The following is a 26,276-nucleotide window of genomic DNA, read 5'->3' on the forward strand; positions in this document are numbered from 1 at the left end:
CATAGCCCTGATTGGCTAATCATGGTTAATGCATCAGGCAGTCAACCATTCTTAATGTACCAAGTAATTCCCATCCACTTCAGAACATTCCATATTTTAAAGCTATTGCAAAAACATTGTGACACTCCCCAGTAATATAACAGTAATATACTGTGTCTCATTTGTATATGCAATCATAATTGTCATTTGCACTCAAAAGGATAATCCACTTAAAGTTGCTTAAGTGGTTAGGGGTTTCCATTTTAAAATTGTTCCTGTGATAGAAGCATTTTAAAACTGTGGCTGAAATCCAAGAGGTTATTATTCACAGATGTGTTGACTTTTAAATATTTCAGAGAAAGTAAGCATAAGAGGGAAGTCTGAATTGTCAAAATATTTGTTGTAAGATCTTCTCATATTCCCTTCCAATCTGAGTCATAGATTTTAGCAAGCATGTAGGTATGTGCCTTGAGAGGTCAACAACTGTAAAAAGCACTAATCAAATGTTTGATGTCTTCAAAATGTTCAAAGTTTACTCTATACGAAATCCAGACTGGCAGAAAACCAAGTTATTAAAAAGGGCAAGTCTGCTTCCCCAACACGTTCCTTTCCTGAGCAGTTCATGTACGAAAGAAGGCCAGTGCAGATTTTGTGCATCATTTTATTCCCGAACGCTTTCATTTATGACCTCAACCTCCACCATTCTATTGGCTAACTTTATACATTGAGGATTTCTAGCACTTTTCCTTGCGGGTCACTAAGGTCACACAAGAACCACATACTTCAGTTCAAGCTAGTATTTGTTTTCTGGCTTTCCCCACCATAAGGATAACGGAATTACTTTCACCGGTTAATTTGGCCCACTTGGAGCATTAGCAATGTGATCAGGGCTAGTTTCTTTTTTCTTTCTTTTTTTCCCCCTAATGATCTCACTTGTGTTTACCAATTACTTTTAGTTTAAATTTTAATAGGGACATGCTTTGATTTAAAAATGGATATGAAATATCTTACAGTATTAGAAGTCTTAGATGATGAGAGCCAGTTTGGTCTAGTGGTGACGACTGCAGGTTAGAAACCAGGCGCCTGAGAGTTCTAGTCCTGCCTCAGGCATGAAAGCCGGCTGGGTGACTTTGGGCCAGTCCCTCTCTCTCTCAGCCCACAACGTCAGGCTTGGGTGACAAGCTGGTTGGTCAATTCCTGTCATTTGGTTGATCCCAAAAAAGTGGACCCTGCACTTGCAGGAAAAACACTAGGAAAAAAAATACTAGTTTTTGATGATGTATTAGAATATATCAGTTATATTAGATTTCAGATTTGTTGGCTATTTGCCCATAATTCACTGTATATATTTTATTCTTTGTATTTTCTATTTCCTATATTCTTTTAAATTTCTATTTTTACTTGTATTATCTATTTCCTATATTCTTTTAAATCTATATAATAAAAAAGAGGGAGGAAAAGTCTAATCTAAAATCTTCCTAAGCCTAAATATGTAGCTATTCAAATTTCTGTGGAGATCTGCCTGAGATATCTGGGGGGGGGGGAAACCCACAAAAAATAGCCTACTGATGTCACATGCAAACACCCTTACACATACAGGCTGGGTTCACACATGCTAAATCATGGCTTGCTTGTAAGCCATAAACTATGGTTTACAAAACACAATGGCTATGTTCTCACATTGTGCTTTGCTAAATAAGCCACATTTAGGCTTAATACAGTGTGTGAAACCATCCACTTTCTCACATATCTGCATGCCTAAATAGCCTTTCTCAGCCTTTTGCCCTCCATAGGGTAATGCGAGTGGTGGGTAATAGAAATTGTAGTCCAAGACATCTGGAGGGCACCAAGAAGACTGTTTTAAGTACTGAATTTTTCTGATGTTTATACAGCATTCTAGGATGAATACTGGAGAATAATTTCATTTTCACCATAGCTGTGTATTTATTTTATCAGAATGTATAGACCAGACTATAACAAATGGCAACTGACCACTATAAATTAAACTGTTTGAAAGGAAAAAACAATAACAATAAACAAAAATATGACCTAGAAACACAAGTCACTGAATTCAGAAACAGTTGAAAACTGATAAAATTTATATACCTGGGACATGTTTTTAAATTGGCTGGTGTTCAAGTAATTCCAAGTTATGTGCAGTTGAGCTTCTCTGGGCAGAATCTCCCAAAATATCCCAGGGTGCCCCTTCTGAAAAGGCCCTCTGTCCTATAAGCACCTGCTGCTCCATCTTTAATAATAATAATTTCAATTTATTACATATGTATGCTGGCCAACTCCCAGCAACTCTGGGCTTCCTTTCTTGGAGAAGATCCTGCAAAGACAAACTTGGAAGGGATGTTATCAGTGATACCCTTATAAGGCATTACTTTTCCAATGATATGGTGTCAACTATTGTGTCTTTAAGTCGCTCAAGTCTGAGATAGAGCTGGAGGTGTTGGGAGACACAGATGGACTAAAACTTGCTTTTACTGCCATCTGTAGCCAGGGCTCTGCCTTTCCACGCCAGAAGAAATGCTCTCATATTAAAGTTGGAGAAGTGGTAAGTAGATGATGATTTCCTCAGTGTGATTTCTCATTGCAAAACCAATTACAGTTAGGTCCCCCAAATGGGATTTGGCATAAACCTGTGACCTGCTGAGTAATGGCAAACTGCAACTCCCAGGATTCCTCCTCAGTGGCTATCTTGAACAGGATTGCTAGGCACCAAAGTTCGACAGCTTCTGGAGAACCACAGATTGCCCCCCCATCCCAATCTTAATGTGGACTCCCAATATGTGTACATTAAAGAGGCAGGGCAGATATTGAGATACTGAAATGCACGGTCAGTAAAGCAAGGCGTTGGCTGGCAGGCTGAGTGCTTCTTCTATCTCTTATTTCCTCCTGGAACTCAAGTCGGCATGCATAGTGCTTCTTTTTCCCCTAAGAACATCATCCCTATAAGGGAGGTCAGGCTAGGAGGTAGTGGCTAGTCCATAGTCATTTGTTTGTTTGTTTGTTATTTAAATTTATATCACTGCCCATCTCCCCCCAACGGGGGACTCTGGGAGGTTAGTCATCTTGGGCTTCCATGGCTTCGGATAGGCTAGAGCCTGGGTCTCCCCAGTCCTAATCCAATACCTTAACCACACAGATCCCCTGCCTCTCTATTGCTCATATGAACTGCAAAGAAAAGGGAGCAGGGCTGTGGGTTACCTGCTAGTCAGCTGCTCCCTGCAAATTAGCTGAGCATTATGGTGGAGAGGAGCCATTTTCATTAGGATGGAAGTTTTATTTGATTGATTGATTGATTGATTGATTGATTGATTGATTGATTGATTGTGGTGGATTCCAGCACTGCCGCTGGTTCCCAGGGAGAGAACACATTCCAGATTGATAAGAGACTTCGCAGCCCGGGCTCTGTTGGTGGGAAGGTTAAGAGATTCAAGGTGGCTCTGCCCTAGAGCCCTTCTGGGTAATTTTCCCTTAGGCTGGTGATTAGCTTTAGTCTGGCAAGATTTTGTCTATAAGGTGAGAACAATAAAGAACTAGAGTTGAGTTACCAGCTCAGCGTGGTTCCTAGCCTGGTTTCCTGATTGATTAGATTTAGGCATCGCTTGACTCCAGGATGACTCTGAGCAGCTCACAATTTAAAACAAACAATAATACAGAAAATACACAACACAGTATAAACAAACAGGGTAGCATCTTTCTGAATAATACCCTATATACACTGAAACACATTTAACAAGGGGGCCACACCCACCCCACCCCAAGGCCTGGGAGGAGAACAGCCAGATTTTCAAGCCCTTCTGAAACACCGTCAGAGTGGGAGCCTCACAAGTCATTGGTGGACCTCATTTCAGAGGGCAGGTGCTGCAACAGAGAAGGCATGGTTCTTGGGTCTCAATACACAGTATTGTTTAATCGAGGGGGCCAGCAGCACATCAATTCTGCCAGCCCTCACCCAACAGGCAGAAACCATGGGTTTAAAGCATCTCTTCCAAATTAACTTGATGAAAACCTCTCACCATGCTGCTTTCTCAACAGGGAACAGTTGAACAGCATGGGTAAGAGGATGGGACTTTTGCTCAGCCTGCTCCCTATTTTCCTTCTGTTTCCTCTTCTCATTAACTAATTTATAGGACTGAAAGGCATTGGCAATTGCAAGAACTGAATCTTGCTCTGTGTTTACTGCCACAGAAGTACAACTCAGCTTCAGGCAGTAGTGTTAGGAAGGTTTAGATAAAGGAGGGGATTTGTGTCCCAAAGATGCAGCAAACCTTTCAAATGTTGGTTTCAGTGGGGTAGGTAGCAAGTGCCTCTGTTTACCCATATTGAGTTTTAAGTCTCCTCCTGCACTGTAGGATTTAGGGGGTGGAGTATGCAGGTAATCACTGCCTCAATGTTTTGCTTCACTTGGTGGGGCTGATGGATGCAGTGTACCACCCAAAGCCTTGTGGTGGGACCATTCTACCTTGACCAGATTCATCTCTTCAAGAAATGTGGCTTCTCTGCACATGCAAAATCCACTTTTCTTGAGCAAAGTGGAAATTCCCCACTGCTTAGAAATGGGGCAGGGAGGCTTCTTTGCTTCCAGTTTTGCTTTATAGACTGCTTCACTTGCCTCATTGAGACAAAGCAGGAATTCAGTGTTGCCTACATATGGTCACCTAAAATCAGAAGGACTCTGGTAGCACTATTTGTTATGACTAACAAATTTTATTAAAAGGCATACGTTTTCATGAGCTGCACTTCATCATACGCTTCTGATACAAGTCTCCTGTGTCAGATGATTCCAGGGAAACCTATAGTTTATGATCACATATTCAAAGCACTTATACTTCATACTTTATCCAGAAAGATTCCAATGATGATAAAGAGGTCCCTGAATTGATTTTAACTCCTGGAGACACATCTATGTTGTCTTCTTGGCAGCAATATGGAAAGGGTTGCCTTCTTCCACTTCAACTTCCCAGCTCTGGGATTTTATGCTATACAATTAATATGTCAAACATATCCACCTATTACTAAACCCTACATTTCACAAAATGATGCAGCTAATATTCCCATGTTAGTTTATGCTTGAATATTTACTTTGTATATTGTATGCTAAAGTGATGAAGGGTGTCATTCACATGGGTGGTTTTTCCTGTCCATTCTGTAGGTCACTTTCAATGTGACTTTAACGTTAAGCCCTTCAGCTTGTGGTAAAAGGAGAAGGAAAGTCCTAATCAAACCCACTGGTCTAAATGAAGCATTGGAAATCGAGATCCAGCCCGAATGCAGCTGTCAGTGTCAGAAGGAAGCAGAGGTGAATAGCTCCAAGTGCAACTCCGGGAACGGCTCTTTCGAGTGTGGGGTATGCATCTGTAACCCCAGCTATGTGGGTCCAGACTGTAAATGTAGCGAAAAAGATGCACTGAGTACAGAGCCCTGTAAAAGATTTCCAGAACAGATCTTGTGCAGCGGAAGAGGTGACTGCTATTGTGGACAATGTATTTGCCACCTTTCAGCATATGGAAATATTTATGGGCCATACTGTGAATGTGATGATTTCTCTTGTGGGAGATTTAAAGGGCTGGTCTGTGGAGGTAAGTCTGCCCTAATATGTACTTTCTTTCTAACCACATAATAAAGATGCAGTAAGGTATTGAAAATAGTGAGGGTGTGCATATATTATGTAATTGTGTGTATGGTGTATAAATGTACATGGACACACAGAGGACAGCCTTGATTTAATAGATTCTTTCAGGGGACAGGAGTTCATGATTCTGAAATGTCTGTTAAATCAGAAAGTATATCATTCACACCAACTTACATAATTTGTGTAATAACGTCATGGAAATTATTTTGATTTAATGACCTAATTTGATGTAAGTGTAATTTAACATAAATTTAAGTACCTCATCTGGACTGCTCCATATACAACAGACTTTTCTGTCATTTTGGGATGATGTACAGATGGAAACTTGGACTCTTATATCTGAAGTCCACTAAATAGCGATCCATTGAATAATGGTGTTAATGTGTGTATGTGTGGAAGGACCACTATGAAATTCCTCAGTGAATTTATGTGGAATTATAATTTTAAAAACCCCAAGAAATACAGTACAATTCTTCATCTTGCTTTTAAACATTTCCAGGTGGATCAGCATTTCTTGTTTTATTGTGTATAAGGGGTAACATTCAAAGATCTAAACCTTCTAATCCACAATATGTCAATGTTTTTTTCTTTTGGAAATCATGAAGCATGGTTTCCTCATAAATCGGTATTATTCCATTTATATTCCTAAGGAAGCTTTTCTAAATTTAGGCTCTCTTCACCTACCTGCAAATAAACTGTATAGAATCTAATGGAATTTCTTTCTGGGTAAACAGATATAGGATCTCACATTGTAACATAATAATAATAATAATAATAATAATAATAATAATAATAATAATAATAAAAAATCACATTTCAGTGGAATTGATGAGAATATGCCATTGTTACAGTGATAGAACATCCATTGTATTCAAATCTTTTCCATGGGAAGGGCTAGAAATGCAGGAGTGGTACAAAAGTCATTGGGAAGAGAATATTAAATGAATTTGTATACTGCTGAAGAATTTGCTATAAACCTTTGGATATGTTGGCTGAATTGGGGGTTAAGGATTGAACCTTAATGTCCTCTTTTCTCACATCACCCATGCACACACTACTCTATTGTGTTTTGGAGGATCAGCAAATAGCACTTTGCTGGTAGAGTTACTTAACTAGTAGAGCTGTTCCACAAGAAGCAGAAGCATTTCTGCAGATTTATTTTGGAAGATCTGAAGTTCTCTGAAGGCTGCAGTGCTGAATGTCATTATTCTAAATAAGCAGTCATAGGGGTTAGTCTGTGGAGCTGTGGAAAAGATCTTAGCTAGAACCAAAGACAGGTGTACCTGATGTTGGTAGATGGGTTGAAATATAATTCCTTCCCTCCTGTTAGTACTGCTAGAACAGCCAAACATGTTTGGAAGGCAAAAGATTGTGAAAGGCTATTTTAGTGAGGCACAGTGAGTTCTCTCTTTTGAATAAACAGTTCCTTTATATTTTCATTTTGTGACTCACCATCTTAGGAGTGATATATATCTCAGATGAGGTGTCTGTCCTGCTTTCTACTAACAAAGTAGGATTTGAAACTCAAGAGTTGGCTCCCTACTTTGCAATTTTGCTTGGTCCTAATAAAAGAACTTTAATGTGGTACCTAGTTGGAAAGTTTATTTTCCAATTATATTTATTTATATTTCAAATTTCATCACCACCCATCTTGCACAAAGTGACTCTGGGAGATTTACAATAGAACTGAAAATAAATACAATTTAAAATACACTAAAAACAGTATTTCTTAAATACAAATACAGATATAAATATAAGTATAAAATATAAAATCCAAGATGGCAGTATTAACGGTTCTTAATTTAAATTTGTAAATTCATAAAATCATGGAGCCTCTTTGGGGCACTAACTACCCCCAGGATTGTACAGATTATACAGATTATACAGATACAGTAATGTCTTGAATAAATAATTTGAAAACCCTCTACAGATGATTGCTGGTGACTTGCAAGGATTAGGAAGGAAACATAATGATGGAAGCATTTGAAATAGGGTTGGTTGAGTTATTCTCAACATTGGAAACCTGGAATGGAATAGGATTGAAATCATCACCACCTACTAACTTACATGGTTTTTCTTAGGTAATGGTGACTGTGACTGCAGTCAGTGCATTTGCCACAGTGGCTGGACAGGCGAATTCTGCAACTGCACCACGGACACTGAGAGTTGTATGTCTAATGATGGCATCATCTGCAGTGGGAAAGGCAAATGCGTGTGTGGAAAATGTGTGTGCACAAATCCTGGGGTTTCAGGCAACATCTGTGAAAAATACTCTACCTATGATGATCCTTGCAGCTCTAAATGGTAAGCTGTATCTTTGAGTATGGTTAGAAAAGTCTATTTCTGTCACATGTCTGAGTGTACAATAGGTTTTCAGGTGGACTGAATTTTCTTCACTGTTTCTGTTGGCAATTGTGTATTTCCTATTCCATTAAATTCTAACACATTTTGTATTCCTCTCAGTATGCTACATTCTGTTGGTATTATCTGTATATTTAATATATTTTTGTTTATTTGCAATCATTTCATGCTGAGGTTTATGTTAAAGATGACCATTTCTTTCCTCAGTTAGGGTAGTTTGACCCTGAGTTCCTACTGAAATCTGAGGAATTCCAATGAGGTTGTTTGTCAGTAGTGTAAATGTCCAAGAATGCATGAAGTACTGTGTCAGAGAATGAGAAGTGGCATAAAGCACTACAGCAGTGTACAACCTACCTCCCCAGGCCCATATATACCCTCCAAAGCCTTGGTTGTAACTACCAGAACCCTTCCAAACTGTAATTTTTAACATGACAAGACGGGGAAATGACATTCCACAAATGGTAAAACCAAACTTAGACACATTAAGAGAAATCAAATCACATTGATTAAATGGTAGCAACTGTAAATAAAATTGATCTAGGAGGCCTGGAAATCTGATTAGATGGGATGTTATTAACTGCAACCAAGTATCTTTGTAATGGGAGCAATATCAAAGAATGTGGGTGAGTGTTTCATGAACTCCTTCACCACAGGGGCAAAGTCCTTCTTCAAATGGAATGCCTTATAATTTCCCCTTGAGGAATGCTGTTGGAAGGGCATTAAATCTTGCCAGAGTTAGGGCTTTTCTGAATTTGGGAACTGTTACTTGGCTTAGATATCTAGCTGGCTTGAAAAAAGATGAATGACTGCCCGAGGACACAACTCTGGGTATGACAGACAGAAGAAAGGAAACTGGGTAGCAAAACAAACAGTGGAAATTGCCAAGAGGAGAAGATAAGCCAAAGCCAAGAAAGGATCACAGGAAGGAATTTAAAGAATTTCAGGGAGCTGTTAGCAGAGAGAAGAAGCTGTATTATAACATCTATAAAGACACTGGGGATGGAAAGAGACATGGAAAAACAAAGGAAGTCTTCCAAAAGATTTCCAAACTCAGAAGGAGGTTCCACCTCCAAGTGGTAAGCCTAAGGATGTCAGTAGCTAGATAGTAATTGATTCAAAGAAGATCAAACAAAGATGGAAGGAAAATAGTGAAATTCTGTACAGTAGAGAAGTCATAATTACTTAGAAGATATTCCCCACTTAAAAGAATCTCTAGTACTAGAAGTTAGATCTAGAGTTAGATCATTACCAAGTCAGAAGGCTACAGGAACTGATGGAATACCTAAAGAAATATAACACACAAAGAAGAAGAATCTGTAAAGTTTCTAACCAAACTGTCAGCAAATTTAGAGAATGACACAATGGACAACAGAGTAGAAGAGATCAGTCTACATGTCAGTACCAAGGAAAGGATACATAAGATAGTGTGCAAACTATTGTACAGTATCCTTAATTTTACATGCTAGCAAAATAATGGTTAGGAAATGGAAAGGGAGATGCCAGATATTCAAGCTAGGTTTAGAAGAGTCCAAGGAACAAGATACATTGCTGGGTAACTGAGAAAGCCAAAGGATCCCAAAAGAGAAGACAATATGTACTTCACTGGTTACACAAAGACCTTTGAATTTGCTTAGGAAAATGGAAATCCCAGAACATCTCATTGTCCTCATGTGAAATTTATACACAGGACAGGAAGCCACAGGACAGATGGCACATGATGAAACCGATTAGCAAAGGAGGGAGACAAAGATGTCTCCCTCCTCTCTCTCTATTTATTCAACCTATATGCAGAATATATATTGAGAGATGCTGGATTGGAAGAAAATGAACATGTTTTTAAAATTGGAGGAAGCAGCAGCAGTAACTTCCACTATGCTGACTACACTGCTCTGATAGCTGAAAATGTAAATGAACTGCAAACTCTAGTAATGAAGGAGCACAGTAAAAAAAAAAAGGGACTAAAGTTAAATATAAAGACCAAACTAATGACAACAGGTACAACAACCAGCCTTAGAATTAAGAATGAAGTTACTGAAATGGTGGATAGCTTCTGCCTTTTAGAAGTGACTATCAACAGTAAATGAACCAGCAATCAAGAAATATACTACAGACTAGCACTTGGTAGGGTAGTAATGAAGGCCTTGGAAAAAGATGTTTAGATGTATTATGGTGTGTCTATACCACCAAGACCAGAACTATGTAGGCAATGGTTTTCCTGTGACGTTCTATTGAAGTGAAAGTTGGACTTTGATAGGATAGAAAGGATAGAAAAACTATTGATGCTTTTGAACTTTGGTGTTGGAAAAGACTCCTGAGAACACCAGAAAAAGACCCCTAAGAATACTATGGATAACCAAAAAAAAAAAAAATCAACCATAGAACCAATCAATCCATAGTTTTCACTTGAAACACAAACGACCAGTCTCAAATTATTGTATTTTGGACACATCATGTGAAGACCTAGCTCTCTTGAGAAGTCTATAATGCTTGGAAAGGTTGAAGGAAAGAAAAAAAGAGGATGACCAGCAGCAAGATGGATGGACTTAATTACAGAGGCAATGGATGCACTGTTGGAAGAACTGAAGGGCCAGGCTGGGACGGATCATTCTGGAGAAAATCTATCTAGGTGATAGCTAAGAGTCAACACATACTTGATGGTACATCATCATCAATCAATCGCTTTATTTTTTAAAAAATTAATGTAAATACAATTAATTAAAATCATATTAAAGTTAACTTCTATCTTTATCCTGTCTACCCACATTTTGAGCTTCAGCTTTTGACATGCTGAGTAAGTCAAAAGTATGATTCTCAGACTAAAAAATACAGCTGGAGTATGATTTCTAAGGGAGAATATCCTGCCATCTGCTATTTCCCAATTCAGGAAGAGGATGTTTCACTTCTTTCTCATACTGGAATTGGCTCCCTCTCCCTTTGCAGACTTTCCAAAAAGAGCAAGTCCTACCCAAGAAGACCTGCTGCTTGAGATCAGAAGAGGATCCACCCGCTCCTGCTGACTTCATCCATGAGATCCTCCCCACCTGCTCTTTTTCCGGCAATAGGCAGGTGCCCAGCCACTTAATTCTGAGGACCCTTCAGAGTGATGCGTATAGAGCAGTTGGGGTGACAAATGACTGCACAAGAACTCCAGATCTTAGACCCAATGAAGCCATTGCTCTGAAAGACTAGCAGCAGTGACATGAATAGGGTTTGGGCCAATCTACCGCTGTCTGTTGCCCAAAGCAGCCTTCAGAAAGGCTCGTTCTGTTGCTGTATTGTCCCTCGTCACCAGAGGAAAGCTGTCTTATATTGACCACATCAGTGTAGGGCAGTGTTTCTCAACCCTGGCCACTTTAAGATGTGTGGATTTCAACTCCCAGAACTCCCCAGCCAGCCAAGGTTGAGAAACAATGCTATAGGGTGTTTTACCCTGCTCCTTTAAGCAGGCCTACAGTATCTGCTTTCTTCAGAAGCTCTTTAAAAGCCTCATTCTACTGTTGTTGTGATCCAGGAAAGGGGTTGGTAATTTCATTTTCTCTATGTTAGCAATTTGATTGCTAGATACATGTATGATGTTATTGCAGATTTCTTTGATCTTTTTCTTCAATGAAGTGTGAGGAGCTGAACTTAGGGCCCCCTTGATTCATCATTAGCTTTCTTGATCACTGTGTACATTCCTAGGAAAGTGTGTATTTGCAGTTTGCCAAAATCGAAATAATAAAAAACCTGGCCCTCTTAAACCTGTCTGAACTTTACCTTCTCCCTGTATATCTAAACTGTTTTTCCCCCCAAACATCCTGAAGCATTGGGAAAATTTCCTGATATAATTACAGATATTTATTTCCATTCAAGCTGAGAGGAAGTTGGCTGGCAGCTGTTTATAAATAAATGCAGTTGTTAAATAAAAAACGCAGGCAAATATAAATTACTCATTTTACCTCTTAACCTAATTGCTCAAAATCAGCCAGTGCTGCTGCAGTGTGGTGGCTTGATTTGCAAAATCATGGTAATGCCAGAAATCAGGATGTTTTCCAGGCATGTTACAGTGAGCCCTGTTTGTGATGCACATTTGCTGGTGAGGCTGCTGATAGGATTGCGCTGGCTCCTTTGACCTCCAGCTGACATTACTGTTAGTCATTTTTGTGGTTGGCTGTGGGAGAATAACTTTGTCCCACTTTATGTTCTTAATTTTTTTTCCCAACCAGGAAGCTCAGGCCTGGCTCCAACCCCAGTTAGCTCATTAACTAAACTAAACTTGGGTGTTGGATCAATTCAGGGATTTCAAATGCTGCTCAAATAATTCAGCTGACTTACATATTTGAAAATCATGTAGTGTATAAATCCATTTTTAAAAATGAATGTATTAATTTTAACTCCTAAGATATCAAGCTTCCTCGTTTACTCTGCACCATAGCACAAACATGCCACGATCACTGCTTTTTTTCTGCCATGTTCTCATGAGATTGCCTTCTTCTCATTCCCTACTCCTACTGAAGAAGGTTAAATCATCCTAAGCTGTTCCATGCTTAAAATAGTGTTTTTCCTCTTCTCCTGAATCTGAATACAATCTGGCATGCTTCCTTGACCAGTAACTTCTTGACACAGCTGTGACTTGGCTTTTGCATATAATTTTTTTAGTAAGGATTTTGATTTCAATAGTAAAAACTAATAAACTTAAAGAGAAAAAGAATAGTAAGAGAGAATAAAAAGTGCAAGAAAAAAGAAAAAGAATATGATGAAGAAAAAGAAAAATATATAAAGAAGTGACTTCCAACCTTCATTATAACAAATAGAGACACATTTAGTAACTCTTCACCCCCTATAAGGTTACCAATAGATATCTCTTCATCTCATATGCCACCTCTTATCTGTTGGTAAATAGATAAGAGGCAGCATCTATAAGCAAATCCATAAGCATCAACTTTTCAGTCCTGGTGTCAGTAAAAAGTCTGTAAAGGGTTGCCAGAACTTTGCAGGAAAAAAAAGGTCTTATTTTAACCTTGATCAAATAAACCACAGTTATATTCCTTCCTTTTACTTCTAACAGTCTTAATCTTTAGTTCATTCAAATATTGTCATAAGATTAGATTTCTCTTCAATTATTTTTTATCCCATCACACAAACTTCTTCAAGGGTTTAAAAAGCCTCTTTTGTAGATCCAATAAGAAAACATTTTCCAGGTCATTCTTTTGGTTTGTCATTTGTATTTCCCCTTTGATTTTTAAAACTTCAGCCAGTTTCTTTTGTATATCCAATAAAGTGACCTTTTCCAAATCATTCCCTTGGTCTGTCATTTCCACTTTCAGTACTTTCTTTGTCTTGTCAGACAAAATTTGCTTCACATCTGTTATTCCCTCCTTGATATCTTTTGGACATAATCTATCCATAGAATCAGACATCATTACTGACACTGTTGATATTGTAGCTACTAATTTCTGGCTCCATTCATCCAAGATCTCCTATAATATTTCCAATGTTATGACGTTTTGTGTCATTTTGTAAATCCCAGTTAGCCAACACCAAAAGTAAGCTTGTATTTTTTTTTCCCTTCTGCTTAGAATCTTTAGTCCCCTCTAGTGTCCAGTTTCTAAAATCATAAAATCACTTATCTTTGTTATGAGCCAAGATAGCCAAAATAATTCTGGTTCCCATGAGAAGCTATTTATTTTTATGGTTATAAATCCAAAATCTTATAGTAAAAGTCAATATTCCAAATTTAACTGACCCTTAATCCATTTGTAACTTTCTTAGATCAAAATCTTATTTACCTTTTTGCTGTTTATTTCAAATTCTTTAAGTTCTTAAGCTTGTAATTAATTTTTCTTTTGTTCAGAGTTGAAGCTAAACTCACCCGGCAACTTTTCCAACTTGTTCTAAAGGTTTCTAATAGCTTTAAGATCGTTAATAGGCAATTTTCTAAAGTGATTAGAAAGTGAGGCCTGAGAACTTAGTGTCCTTTAAAAGACTCTGCCGCGGTTGTGAGCGAGAAGGCTGATCCCTTCATCTCCCAGTGCTCAAACCTGCGGAAGATCACTGTCCTGTGGTCTCCTTGTCCAGAGCACATGTGAGCGATTTCCTGTCCTCTCCTTATCTGGAGAGGTTCTGAAGAACTGGTCTACTCACTGCAGCTGCAAGAGAGATCAGATCTGTGGCTTCCAAAGGGCATCTTCCTGCATAATGTCTGATCTTTCCATAATACCTGCCAGATCTTATAAATACAGGTTTATAGGTTCTACAGGAAGAGTACAAGACCTGTTTTTAAAGATGAGTTTAGCATGATTTTTAAAGAGTGCTAGATCATTTATTAAACATGGATTTAGTTCTCCTTTCTAAAAACACTAATCCTTGCTTTACAAAATATTGATTTAAACAGGGAAAGAGAGCTCAGTTCTGTCAGCTGCATGTTCTTAGAGGAGTGTATATATGAATTTACTTTATTTATATGCCACCTGTTCCCAAAAGCTCTAGAATAATCATTTTATGTTTTCCCCTGCTTTTGACAACAAGGGGTTTTGTGTGGTGGTATTTTTGACTGTTTTTATTCATTGTATTTTTTCTGAAGATTTGTCTAGAAGTGCTACAACTGTCAGTGCTCCCAGAGGCAGGATCCTGCAGCTGCATTCCTGTGGCTATTTAGGCAGTGAATCATGGTTACTTATGTCAGGGCCTTCTCAGACTGCATTCTGTTGAATCCTAGGTATCCTCTAGAATTTGACAGTGTTCTGTAAGAGACTAAAGGCAAAACAACAACAAAAGGTCACTTGAAGGAAGCCAATTTTCTGTTGTTAGAGCTTTGTCTCTTGATCAGAGGTTCTGAGATTGATAGATTGATTGATTGACTGATTGAACTAGCAGGTTTTGCAGCCTGAAAAAGATGACCCAAAATAGGGACACTATTTGCCTACTCCTTTCGGGCTTCGGGAACACTAGGCACTGCGGTGATGTTGTTATTATGCATGGGCCAATCCTATTGGTATGTTCTCTATGGCTGTCAACCAGCTATCTCCAGATGCCACTGGCAACAAGGATTGGAGTGGATTTCTTGGTCTCTTCTTGCCAGCATTGCAGTTCCATGGCAGCACTAGTAAAGGATGGATTACTGGATCACTCTTTCCTATTTTACCCTGCTCTTCCCTCGATGCTTTTTATCTGTTAGCTGCTATTTGTGAACATGATAGCTGTATTCAGAAATAGCCCAACTGGAAGGTTATAGGTACACAGATAGGGTTGTGAGGAGCATCAAGAGAGCTTCCTCCTGCTTCAGCCCATGCTTCCCTTAGCATCTGTCCTCTACTAGTCAGGCAGTTGGACTTGTACAACCCTCCCCACCCTGCATTAAGGAAAGTGAATGGTGGCTATGTTTCCCAGAAGCAGGTAATGTATGGTGGGAGGGGAAATGAAGCTGTGGGAATCCATCAGCTTTCCTTAACTTGCCCCACAATAAATGTGTAAGCGTTCACCAGCCTCTTTCCAGTGGCAAAATAGGGATCAGCAATGGGGGCAGCACAATTCATACTGGCATACGTTTCTGCTGGCCCAATGACAGCTGCAGCCTTTATCTATAAGGAATCATCTATCACAAAATAGATAATAGAAATTAAGATGTGTGTTTTAACTGAATTGTACTGCCTGTTTAGTTTTCTATCTGGTGAGAATCCAAAGAGAGAAAAGGGGCAGGGGGTATTCTTACCACCAGATTTTTTCCTTCTTTCCTTTTCTGTGCGCTACATTCGAAATTACTGAGAATTACATATTGATTACCACAGATCTTTTGTAAGGTACTTAAAAAATGATGACTGCATGTGTATTCTCTTTTGATTCTTCATGCCATAGAGATTGATAAACCATTGCACCATCTTTCTCAGGAGCTGTGTGGAATGTTATCTGGCTTCTGCTGGTCAGCTGCATCAGGAAGACTGCACTGAAACATGTAAATTGGTCGATGCGGTGATCAGTCATGAGAAAGGTCTGTACTTTTTAAAAATGCATTGCTTGGCCATTATTAGTTGTGGCAATAGGTTTACTAGGCCTGGCTGCTTGCATGGTCTGTGTGTGTGTGTGTGTAGAATCATGTTTTTAATTGTCCCTCTTGGCACTTTTTTTTTTAGAATTAAGCTAAAGCTACTCAGGTTCAGGGCTTCAATTTTGCATTTGCTTGTTTGTTTGCTGATGTTCTTTTGTGATTTAACTGCAATTTGTCACAATGAAAGCAAGGATGTGATGGCCATAATGCCATCTTCTCTTCAGTCTGTGTACAGAAGCTGACAGGCCTGACAGTTGAGTTTTTTTTTTAATTAACTGTGTTGATAGGGTAAGATAGTGTCCTCCACACCTCAGGCAACAGGGTAGGAACAGGTATTCCAGGATGGACTGCATACCAAGTTCAGCTGAATAGCTGAAAAGGTAATAAGAATCAGCCACAGTCTTCCAGAACACAGCTGCATGAAGTAGTTGCCTCACTCTTCCCAATGATCAGTCTGGTCCTGTTTCTGTCCTATCTCTGTGCCATAAACACCCTTGGCTGTGAAGCTGGACTACTATTAAAGGCAGAAGTACACAGAAAACTCAGTTCATCATGGAAGATGTTAAAGAAGCTTTTACATCTACTCTTACTTGTCTTGTTTCAGTCTCACTCCCTCTTGACCTGCAAATCTTCAGGATTTTATTTTCACATTTCAAACACTAAATATTTCCTCTCAGTGTCTCAGACCAACCAGAGCTCAGCTGGGTATTAGTGAGAAAGAAAAAGGGAACACAGCAAATTTTCATTATTTGTTCTTTTGTGGGTTTGTTTATTGAAGTATATTTTTAAACCATCCAAATAGCTGAAACTTACCCACAAAATAAAAGTGAAGACTGCTAAATGTAAGAATAAGAAAATAAGTAATACAAATTAAAAGATCCACAGAATGAAATCAGAATACAGGACAACAGCAGTTGAAAGATTTTACGAAGCAGTACTTGTCTTTTTAAAAGATTTTAAGAACTTAGAGGAATAAAGGAATCTGCATCTGATGCCCAAAAAACAGAATACCAAGTCAACCTCTCAGGGCTAGCTACCCCACTTGGATTATTTAATAGGAGGCACCAAGAGGAGGTCTTAGATGTTATCTTTGGTATCAGTGTTATATTTGTAGCAAGACGTTCCAGGCAGGAATGCAGAGGATGTAAACCGGAAATGGACATTTACTAGTGAGCATGGGAAAAGAAAAGTCAGCTTGTTGTTACACAGGGAAAAATGTGGGAAGAGAGGGCATAGATTCTGAATTCAGGGAAGATATAAGTATGGGTATCAGCCTTAAGAGTCTGAGACTGTCAGCTGCTTCCACTTGCTACCATTCTTGGGTGAAAATAAAAGATCCAGTCCAGCCATGTGGTATTTGGTATTGGTTTGGTATTTATCTTATTCTTATTTATTAGTTTATTTATTGTAATTTATATTTTATTATTTTAATTCTGGTTTTATTGTAAACTGCCCAGAGTCCCCCTTTCTTGGAGGAGATGGGTGGTAATATAAGTTTGATAGATAGATAGATAGATAGATAGATAGATAGATAGTTAGTCCTAACAACCAGGAAACACACTGAGACAATGAACTGGTCTCTAATATTTATTGCTAGTACTTAACAGGAATCCTAACAAACTGAAGAAGCGTGGGAAAAACCCAGACATATAACCCCCAAGGGTTAAGGCGGTCCCGATCTGTGTCTCTTTGAATGGCTGAACAATTCATCAGTGCTACGCATGCGCTTGACAGTCTGGATGGGAGCCCCCTGCTCGCCATCCTTACTCATGACATAGATAGATAGATAGATAGATAGATAGATAGATAGATAGATAGATAGATAGATAGATATAGATAGATAGATAGATAGATAGATAGATAGATAGATAGATAGATAGATAGATAAAGTCTGTCTCCCTCTTTGGGGAGCTGGACATTGAGGCCTTGTATAGGAACAGGTAAGGCACGCTATATCTCTGACCACACAGATTGAAATATCTTCTGGTTCAATCTACATGACAGATGCTTTTTTTAAAAAATGCAATCTACTCTGGTACCAGTAGCCATAGCAGTCAGCCGTTTGGTAAATTTTAATCCAAACACACTGATCTGCTTTAATATCCTGAAGTGTTTTATTGTGTGAAAAAAGATTCCAGTATTCTGTTCAGCACTGGTTTCGCTTAAGTTATCCAGTGATAGCCTTAAAAATAATGTTGCATGGCACCTGAAATAGTTGGATATTCAAAGATGTGTTTTATAATATGTGACCTCCAAATTAGATGTTTGTCTACTCTCTTGAGAATTAATCTCTCACAATTTAGGGGCCATTTCAAATTATGCAAGCTAAATTTACCAGTGTACTAGTATCAATGATGTCAGTAGAGATTCCCACTGAGAAATATGACCTTAAGCTGCTGATCAAGAAATTTAGTTCTCTAAATTATCTAAATCGTGAGAAAAAAGGAGAACTTTTAATCTGCTGCATAAGGTCATCTGTAACCAGAATGAATACTAGAGGTAGCTGTACTAGTTGAGCTCAAGCAAGGCAATCAAAGTTGCTATCAACACTCTACAGACATGAGCTCACTTTTAAGTCCAATGGATATAATACTGTGAAACACCCAAATCAGCTATTAGACTACCTGCACCTTGAAACTGATTGCCACAAATTGCTAAAACCATAGGAAAATATAATTTCACAAATGGAAACAACTGAGAAATCTGTACATTCTGTTTAAACCATTATGTATAAGTGAATGTGCTGGTATGTAGATGTGTAAGTATGTTGGATGTGACAAAAAATACTATTTTTAATGCCTGAGAATATTTGGGGAAAGGAAAACTGCTCGGTGTAAAATAACCCTGTACTTGTGTTTACATGACCTGCATTTCTTCTTATATACCTTTTAAAGGATATTATACAAAACAATTTAATTGGATCAGCCTAATTTATAAACAAAAAGAACTAGTAGAAAGAGAACCAGTTTGGTCTAGTGGTTAAGGCAACAGGCTAGAAACCAGGAGACCGAGAGTTCCAGTCCCACCTGAGGCAGGAAAGCCGGCTGGGTGACCTTGGGCCAGTCCCTCTCTCTCAGCCCAGCTCACCTCACAGGGTTGTTGTTGTGGAGAAAAGAGGAGGAGGAAGGAGTATGAGGTATGTTTGCCACCTTGAGTTATTTATAAAAATAATAAAGGCAGGATAGAAAATAAATTAAAAAAAATAAACAGATACAAGATAGTATGACGTTGCTAAAGCAATGACGGAAAGTCTCGTGGTTTTTTTGAAAAGTATCCTTTTTTAAAAATGGTTTCCCCCTTTTTTTTTAAATCATATGGCATAGCAGTTCAGTGTTCATGCTGCTTTTTCTTGCTGGGAAATCCTTGTGAGGTCCAGCAGCCAGATGTGTAGACTATTTAGCCATGACCAAGTCACGTTGCCCAGGGTGCACCATGAGGAGGCTAGTCTACATTGCACGGAGTTGGGGTGAGGGAGAGTGACTGGCCCAAGGTCACCCAGCTGGCTTTCATGCCTAAGGCTGGACTAGAACTCACAGACTCCTGGTTTCTAGCCCAAAACGTTAACCACTAGACCAAACTGGCTCTCGTTTTCCTTCTGATGTTAGAAAACATCTGTGGGCTTTTTGTTTCACAAGACTAACATAGCTACCTCTCTAGAAAGCCGGGCGGGGGGGAGGGCTTTTAGAATGGGTTAGAAGAAGTCACTTTTCCCTAGAGAAATACTATTTTCAAGAAAAAGAATATTGGGCAAGCATATATTTCCTATTCACTTCTCCAAAAGCACATCCTGCTGCTTTTAAACTTTGAGAAAATGTCTGTAGGGTTGATAAAGGTTATTCAGACAAAACGTATAATGCAGACAGACAATGGAAACAATGCTATATGTCATAAAAATACAGATAAGCTATTGTATAATGTGCAACTTACAAACCACCTTATTTAGAATGGCTCCCAATAGAATCCTTTTTCTACGGTAGCTATAGATTTCAGAGGAACTTTGGTAACAATTACTATTTGTTGATAAGACATGGAGCCTCTGGTATTACTGGCTTAGGGGTCTACATTTTCAGATTCCATTCTTATTTCTTCATATTGTCTGTTCCCTCATGTATATTCCACCTCTTTTAAGCCTTTTGAATAAACATCAAAAGGACTCTGCCTGAGGAAATTTAGGTGAAAGCATTGTTTGCTGAACTGGGAATACCTTACAGTTCTTTTATCTGTATTACCTTGAACTGCATTCTTGTATCCTATCATGTTTTCTGTTTAGTTATTAGGCATGTGTAGATGATACTATTTTTTTTATAGCAGCATTCTGTCAGCAATAAATGGCAGTCCTCTTGAAAAAGATTAGAATCTTTATGATATGGAATTATCCTACACATTGAAACACCATCTAGACATTCTACTAGTAGCAAAAAGACAAAGAGAACATGTTAACTCTAATCAAGACTGCTATATTTTCCTGATAGCTATTGCAGCTGTCTTAGAAGTATTTCTAATTCAGTGAATTTCCCATTCTGGCAAACCTGATGGGTGCAGTTGGTGGTCAACACAGATTGACAACACCTGGACCTTCTCATCTGAAACCTCAGTGCAAAGAGTAACAAAAAACAAGGAAGCCCCTTTCTGTAGTAGAACAATTATTTGTAAGTCCTTTGGTGTATTTCCAGCTTTGTTCCTTAGTGCCTGTTAAAAATAGCCTGATGTTAGAAATCATTTAATCTTCATAATAACTGCTTGATGCATTTGTCTCTGACCTGTAAAATGGGTTTTTCCCCATCCTCAGATATTATGGAAGATAAATGGGTTCCCTGCATGCTACAAGGGAAAAATGAATGTGTTGTCACATTTCTGATGGCAGCTGATGAACAGGGAAAAGCCATCATTCACAACATAAAGCAGAAAGGTAAGACATTTGGTCATGGTAAGCTAAGGACTTTTGGTGTACATGAATCTATATCTGCTAACGTACATCCATGTCTAAAGAGGGCTGTCTGGAAGTACTGCTTTAAGAGTATCAGAAATGCCAGTAAAATGGCACTTATAGAAAAGGATTTTCCCACCTACTTGTTTCCTGAAAGTTTTTCTACAGAAAATTAAGGGACTCTCCTGGGAAGCATGAGAGGAATTGACATGGAGGAATGCCTGAGGGAGAAGGAACTGGCCCCAATCAGGCAAGAGTGCAGTGGGCAGCCTCCCCTTTCCATTGCAAGTCTGTCCCAATGTTTCATTTCATACTGTTAAGAGGGTTTTGGTGCATAAAGTTCAAGAATGATCAGCAAATTCCTTTCTACAAGCATTTTTCTGCTTATGGCTCCCAAGTTCTAAGCTAAATATTTTAATGAAATGAAGTGCAAGAGGCAGCTTGCCTCCTAAAGCATTATTTCCATGTGGCCATTCATGAATATGGAAAAAGTGAAGATTATGAACATGGTAGCCAATGCTGAACTATTGCTCATTCAATCTTTCATTTATTCTAGATCTCCCAAAGGCTGACCCACTTATTTTATATGTGTGAGTGGTTCACATGTAACTCATCCCTCCATGAATGAGGCAGCTATCATACATGCCAACGCTGAGTGTGTACAAAAGAACACATTGGTATTTGAGCCATCTTTAAATAAAACCTGTACAAAACTGAATAGTTCACAGCAATGAACTTTTCTAATCTGATGCCTTCCAAATTTTGCCTTCCAATATTTCCAGAATTCTAATAATTATAGGTGAAAATAACAGTAGCCTATATAGTACTACATGTTCCTTTCTGTTTTTCCAGATTAATATTTCTGTACCTTACAGAAATAAGGTACAGAAATATTAATTTGACTAAAATATTAATTTCACTGTTTATCCTTTATTTCTACAGATTGTCCACAACCTCCAAATATTACAATGATTGTGTTGGGTGTTTCTATTGCAACAGTCCTCACTGGGATTGTCTTACTTTGCATGTGGAAATTGTTTATTTCATTTGAAGACCGTAAAGAAGTTGCTAAATTTGAAGCAGAGAGATCAAAGGCCAAATGGCAAATGGTATGAAGAAAAAAAAATAGGGGAACATTATTGTAAACAGCTGCAAGATGGAAACTGCTACCATAGTAGAGCCAGTTTGGTGTAGTGGTGAAGGCTGGGTGACTCCCTTTCAACCCAACCCACCTCACAGGGTTGTTGCTGTGGGGAAAATACAGTAGGAGGAGGAAGGTGTATTAGGTATGCTCACCATCTTGAGTTATTTATAAAAATAATAAAGGTGGGATAAAAATTAAATAAAGTACAGTATGTTCACTGCCTTGAGTTGACCAAAAATGTATGAAAGGAAGGATAAAAATCTAATAATAATAGTGCCAAAAATGTTGAATATTCTCCACAGTAAGTGACATATTTATTAAGCCATGGTTGAGCTTTATGATTACAATTTAAGAGAAAGAAGTTACTGTTGAACATGTGGATCTCAGAAAGAAAAAAAACCCTTAAGCAGAGTTGACCTAGTTAGTACTTGAATGGGAGATTACCAAGTAATCTCAGGCCTATAGGCTAGACTGGGAAACTCAGAAAACATCATGAAAAAAGGAAATGGCAAACCACTTCCAAACCAATGCCAAGAAAACTGCATGGGTGTCTCTGTGTAACCACCAAGAGTCAAGCTCAACTTGAGGGAGGTTTCATCTTAAGGAATTCAAAGTTCTTTTATTAAAAATGCCTGGGAGGGGGAAAAAGCAGCCCTCTGAATAGGTGTGTATTTTTAACCAGTTTACCAGTGAACTGTTCAACCTGTCTCTCTGCTCCCCAAAACCTCAGAGAGAGAGAGCCATTTCAATTTCCCCTAGGAGGGGGCTTGTCCAGCAGGGAGATTGGGTCCTCCTCCTCCTCCTCCCCTGCACAGATTGGTTGAAGCTTCGTCTGAGGGGTTCAACACTGCCAGGAAGCCTTGGGGAGATTCATTGTGGGGCTGCTGGCACTTTCACCCCACTTCCTCTCCTCTCAGTGAGAAGGGGGAACGGATCTCTTTTCTCTGCCCACCTCTCTTGCCAAAAGAGCAGGATAAGAGAAAGGGGGAAGAGAAGCAGGGGAGAATGGCTCCTTTGTTGCAATGGGGCTGGCACCAAAGGAAGCGTTTCCTGCCCCACCGCCCTCTTCCCCCTGGGTTCTTTGTGTGGCAGAACCTCTGCTGTGCTTTGTGGCTGACAAGGGGTGACCAGGGGTTGGAAGCACAATTCACTCTTCTTTAAGCCAGCAGAGTCTTTTGCCAGCTCCCTTGCTGAACAGCAGCATTTTAATGCTGCCATGAAGAAAAGCCCTTAGTAGCCAGTAGCCATTGATAGGACCTGTCCTCCAAGAATTTATATAATCTTCTTTTAAAGTCATCCAAGATAATGGCCATCACCATGTTTTTTGGTATTAAGTTTGAAAGTTTGATTCTGTACTGTGCAAAGACTTCCTTTGTCTAGTTTAAATCTCTTCCCTATCCACTGTAATCATTGGCTGCTGGTCCTATTGTTATGACAAAGGGAGAAAAACATCCCTGTCCACTTTCTCTACACCATGCATGATTTTATACACCTTGATCCTGATCTCCCTCACTCAGTCACCTTTTCTCCCTCGCTCAGTCACCTTTTTTCCAAGTCTGGGAGTCACAGGTGAATCAATGTTTTCACCAGCTGCCTCCAGCTGGACAAATGTGAGAATGCACTGTAATCATTCCCAGGAAACTGAATTCCCCCCAAACTGAACTCCCAATACATCTCTGTTATGTCTGCCTCATGCTTCACAACCATGCAAGATGGCTTGCAATATTGTGAGTGATAAAACTGTCCCACACATGGCAAAAGTTGGTAACATTACAGGAACCCAAGCATGAAGTAGATTCTATTTATTTTGGATATACAATTTTTAAAAGTTTATTTTGGTTTTAGTGTAAATTTATGTTGTCTTTGCCCACAAAGGCTCCAACCACACACAAGAATACTACCAGTATGAGCCATTTCCCACACCTCCAGCTGCAAAGCTGAAGGGGCTCAGATTAAAGAGCCCCCAACACCATTTTCCCCCCTCTTTATGTGCTGCTCCATTGGAAGCTGCTCCAACTGCAGCCTATGTTTCCTGTTCTTTGGGGCAGTGCTGGGCTTCACAGTTTAGTGACTGTGGTCTAGGAAACAGGTTTCCTGACATTTTGCCCACAACTGTGCCTGGCATCTTCAGAGGCAAGGTGGCCTGCTATGCACAGGCAGGCAGACCACAGGCAACTGAGCAGGGATTGCCTGGGCTCCTGTCTTTGTAGTCAGGTGACCTGACTTCTGATTGGTCTTCAGCTGAGCTGGTTTCCAATTAGTGCAGGTTGGTGAGAGCTGATTCCAGGCAAAACGTCAGGAAATCTGTTGTCTAGACCATGGTCACTGAACTCTGAAGTTGAACACTGCCTAATAGATTGCCGGCCATAAAAGCCTGCACCAGTATATCTTCCTCTTCTTTGCTTTTTTATTGGTAGCCTGACTGGCTGATTCCCCCCACCCCATGCACGTTGCTTCCCAGGCAGTGGTCTGCAAGCTGCAACCGTGGGAGTGAGAAGGAAGATCAGCACTGGTTTTGCTCTTCACTGGGAACAGCTTTCAGGGCTCAGATTTAGATGTTGCTGTTTAATTATTGTGGCTGATTCACAGGATCGCTTGAAAAGTTAAGGTCTAGCTGTATCCATATTATTGTTTGCTTTTAATAATTTTAAAATCAATACTGTGTGTTTGTGAAGACTGTGAAAGACTGTTTTTCTTATAGCTACACTTATTCAGCAGATTATAAATGAATCATACCACAAAAATCAGAAGTATTGAAGTCCGTAGGTTAGGTTTAATTAGGCCACAAAATCAGATGTGACATGTTGTGCTACATACAGTCTTTTTCTTCTTTTCCAGGGAACAAACCCCCTCTACAGAGGCTCCACAACAACTTTTAGGAACATAACATACAAACAAAAGGAGAGGCAACCTGGTAATGCTGCCGATACATACTAATATTTCAAAATTACGAAGAAAACGGTCCTGGAAATATAAATAAAGGAAGTTTACTCTGTTTTGTTCTCTATTTCTTTGGATGGACTTTGTCAAACTACTATGGTGGCATGCAAGTTTTACAGTGAGAGCATATGTGCTTTTAAAAGTTGGGATGCTTTGGAACCATGGATGGAGCTGAGCAGCATTGGAGATTAAACAACAAAGAACCGTCTGGGCGTTCAGGGATGCACCAATTGAGGACGACATGAAAATAGTATCTGGCGCAATTCTGCTGCACTGAGTTTTGGGAATTGGGCTGAGTGACCTTTCAGAGAGCCCCTTTCAAGCGTTCCCTTCTGATCTCACAGTGATTCAAGACGTTAGAGCAAACCACCTTTTCAATCTCTGCTAAGGAACATGGTTCAGCCAGCCTTGCCAGTCCCAGCTCAGCATTTTACTGCAAGGCTAAGATATGCCCCCATAGCATTTGCACCTTAAATATCACCCAGAGAAAGAAACAGATTTCATTTTTAAAAGAAAGAAAACTTGGGAGAGAAAAGCATTCATGACTCATTAATACAATATCCAGCAACTAAAGCTGTATTCTTAACCATGGCGCAATATTAGGTATTTTGTTTAGAAGTCCCATGAAGTAAGCCGAGACAATTTCCTATGAAATGTGTAGCCCTCCAGAAGTTGCTGGACTGAAGTTGGCCATGCTGACTACAGATGAGCTGGGGGGTGGGGGGACTATGTTGCTGACTAAGATCCTCAGTATGATATGCATGGCCACCAGACCTTTTCCTTGGCGCCTTCCAGATTCCTCATCCATGTTTTTTGTATTGTGCCCGACTATAGCCCAACGACGTCTCTTTTGTGAACAGCCATCCCGCTTCAGGGTGGCCAGAACGCATACTATTTACTTTCAAAGTTCCAGCGTATCTAACGGGGCCTATGATAGCTTTTTTCCAAGTATATAAATACATTTAATACAGTGGGACTTTAAACATGCTACGCTGCACAAATGGTTCTCAGTAATGCAAATTTTCTAAGATATTTTTAAAAGAGTGTGTTGTATTCTGAAGAATATTTTTGGTAATGGTGATGGGAGTTTTTACTATGAATGTACTGTGCATTTAAGACACTGGAAGCTTCTTTGTTATTTTTATTGAGATAGTTTTGACCCAAGGCTGGACCTAAAATAAGGCCAGACCTAAAATAAGGCCAAAACGTTATCAGTACAGTATATGTATTATTACTCATTGGAGCCCCTTGGGCATTT

The 26,276-nt window shown here is 39.3% G+C and overlaps 1 protein-coding gene across 1 annotated transcript in view; it reads left to right on the plus strand.

Moving 5' to 3' along the window:
- The window catches only part of ITGB6 (integrin subunit beta 6), a 67,620-nt gene extending 41,939 nt beyond the window's left edge, over positions 1-25,681 (plus strand). Inside the window, exons 9-15 of the mRNA XM_063318312.1 lie at positions 2,405-2,539; positions 5,144-5,570; positions 7,705-7,927; positions 15,850-15,950; positions 20,797-20,916; positions 21,877-22,043; positions 24,917-25,681. Of these exons, the coding sequence (XP_063174382.1) occupies positions 2,405-2,539; positions 5,144-5,570; positions 7,705-7,927; positions 15,850-15,950; positions 20,797-20,916; positions 21,877-22,043; positions 24,917-25,015 (1,272 nt within the window). The 3' untranslated portion in view covers positions 25,016-25,681. The remainder of the gene's footprint in view (positions 1-2,404; positions 2,540-5,143; positions 5,571-7,704; positions 7,928-15,849; positions 15,951-20,796; positions 20,917-21,876; positions 22,044-24,916) is intronic.
- Positions 25,682-26,276: the final 595 nt, after the last annotated feature.

The sequence above is a fragment of the Candoia aspera genome, chromosome 1 (assembly GCF_035149785.1).
Source record: "Candoia aspera isolate rCanAsp1 chromosome 1, rCanAsp1.hap2, whole genome shotgun sequence".
In the NCBI taxonomy this organism is placed as follows: Eukaryota; Metazoa; Chordata; class Lepidosauria; order Squamata; family Boidae; genus Candoia; species Candoia aspera.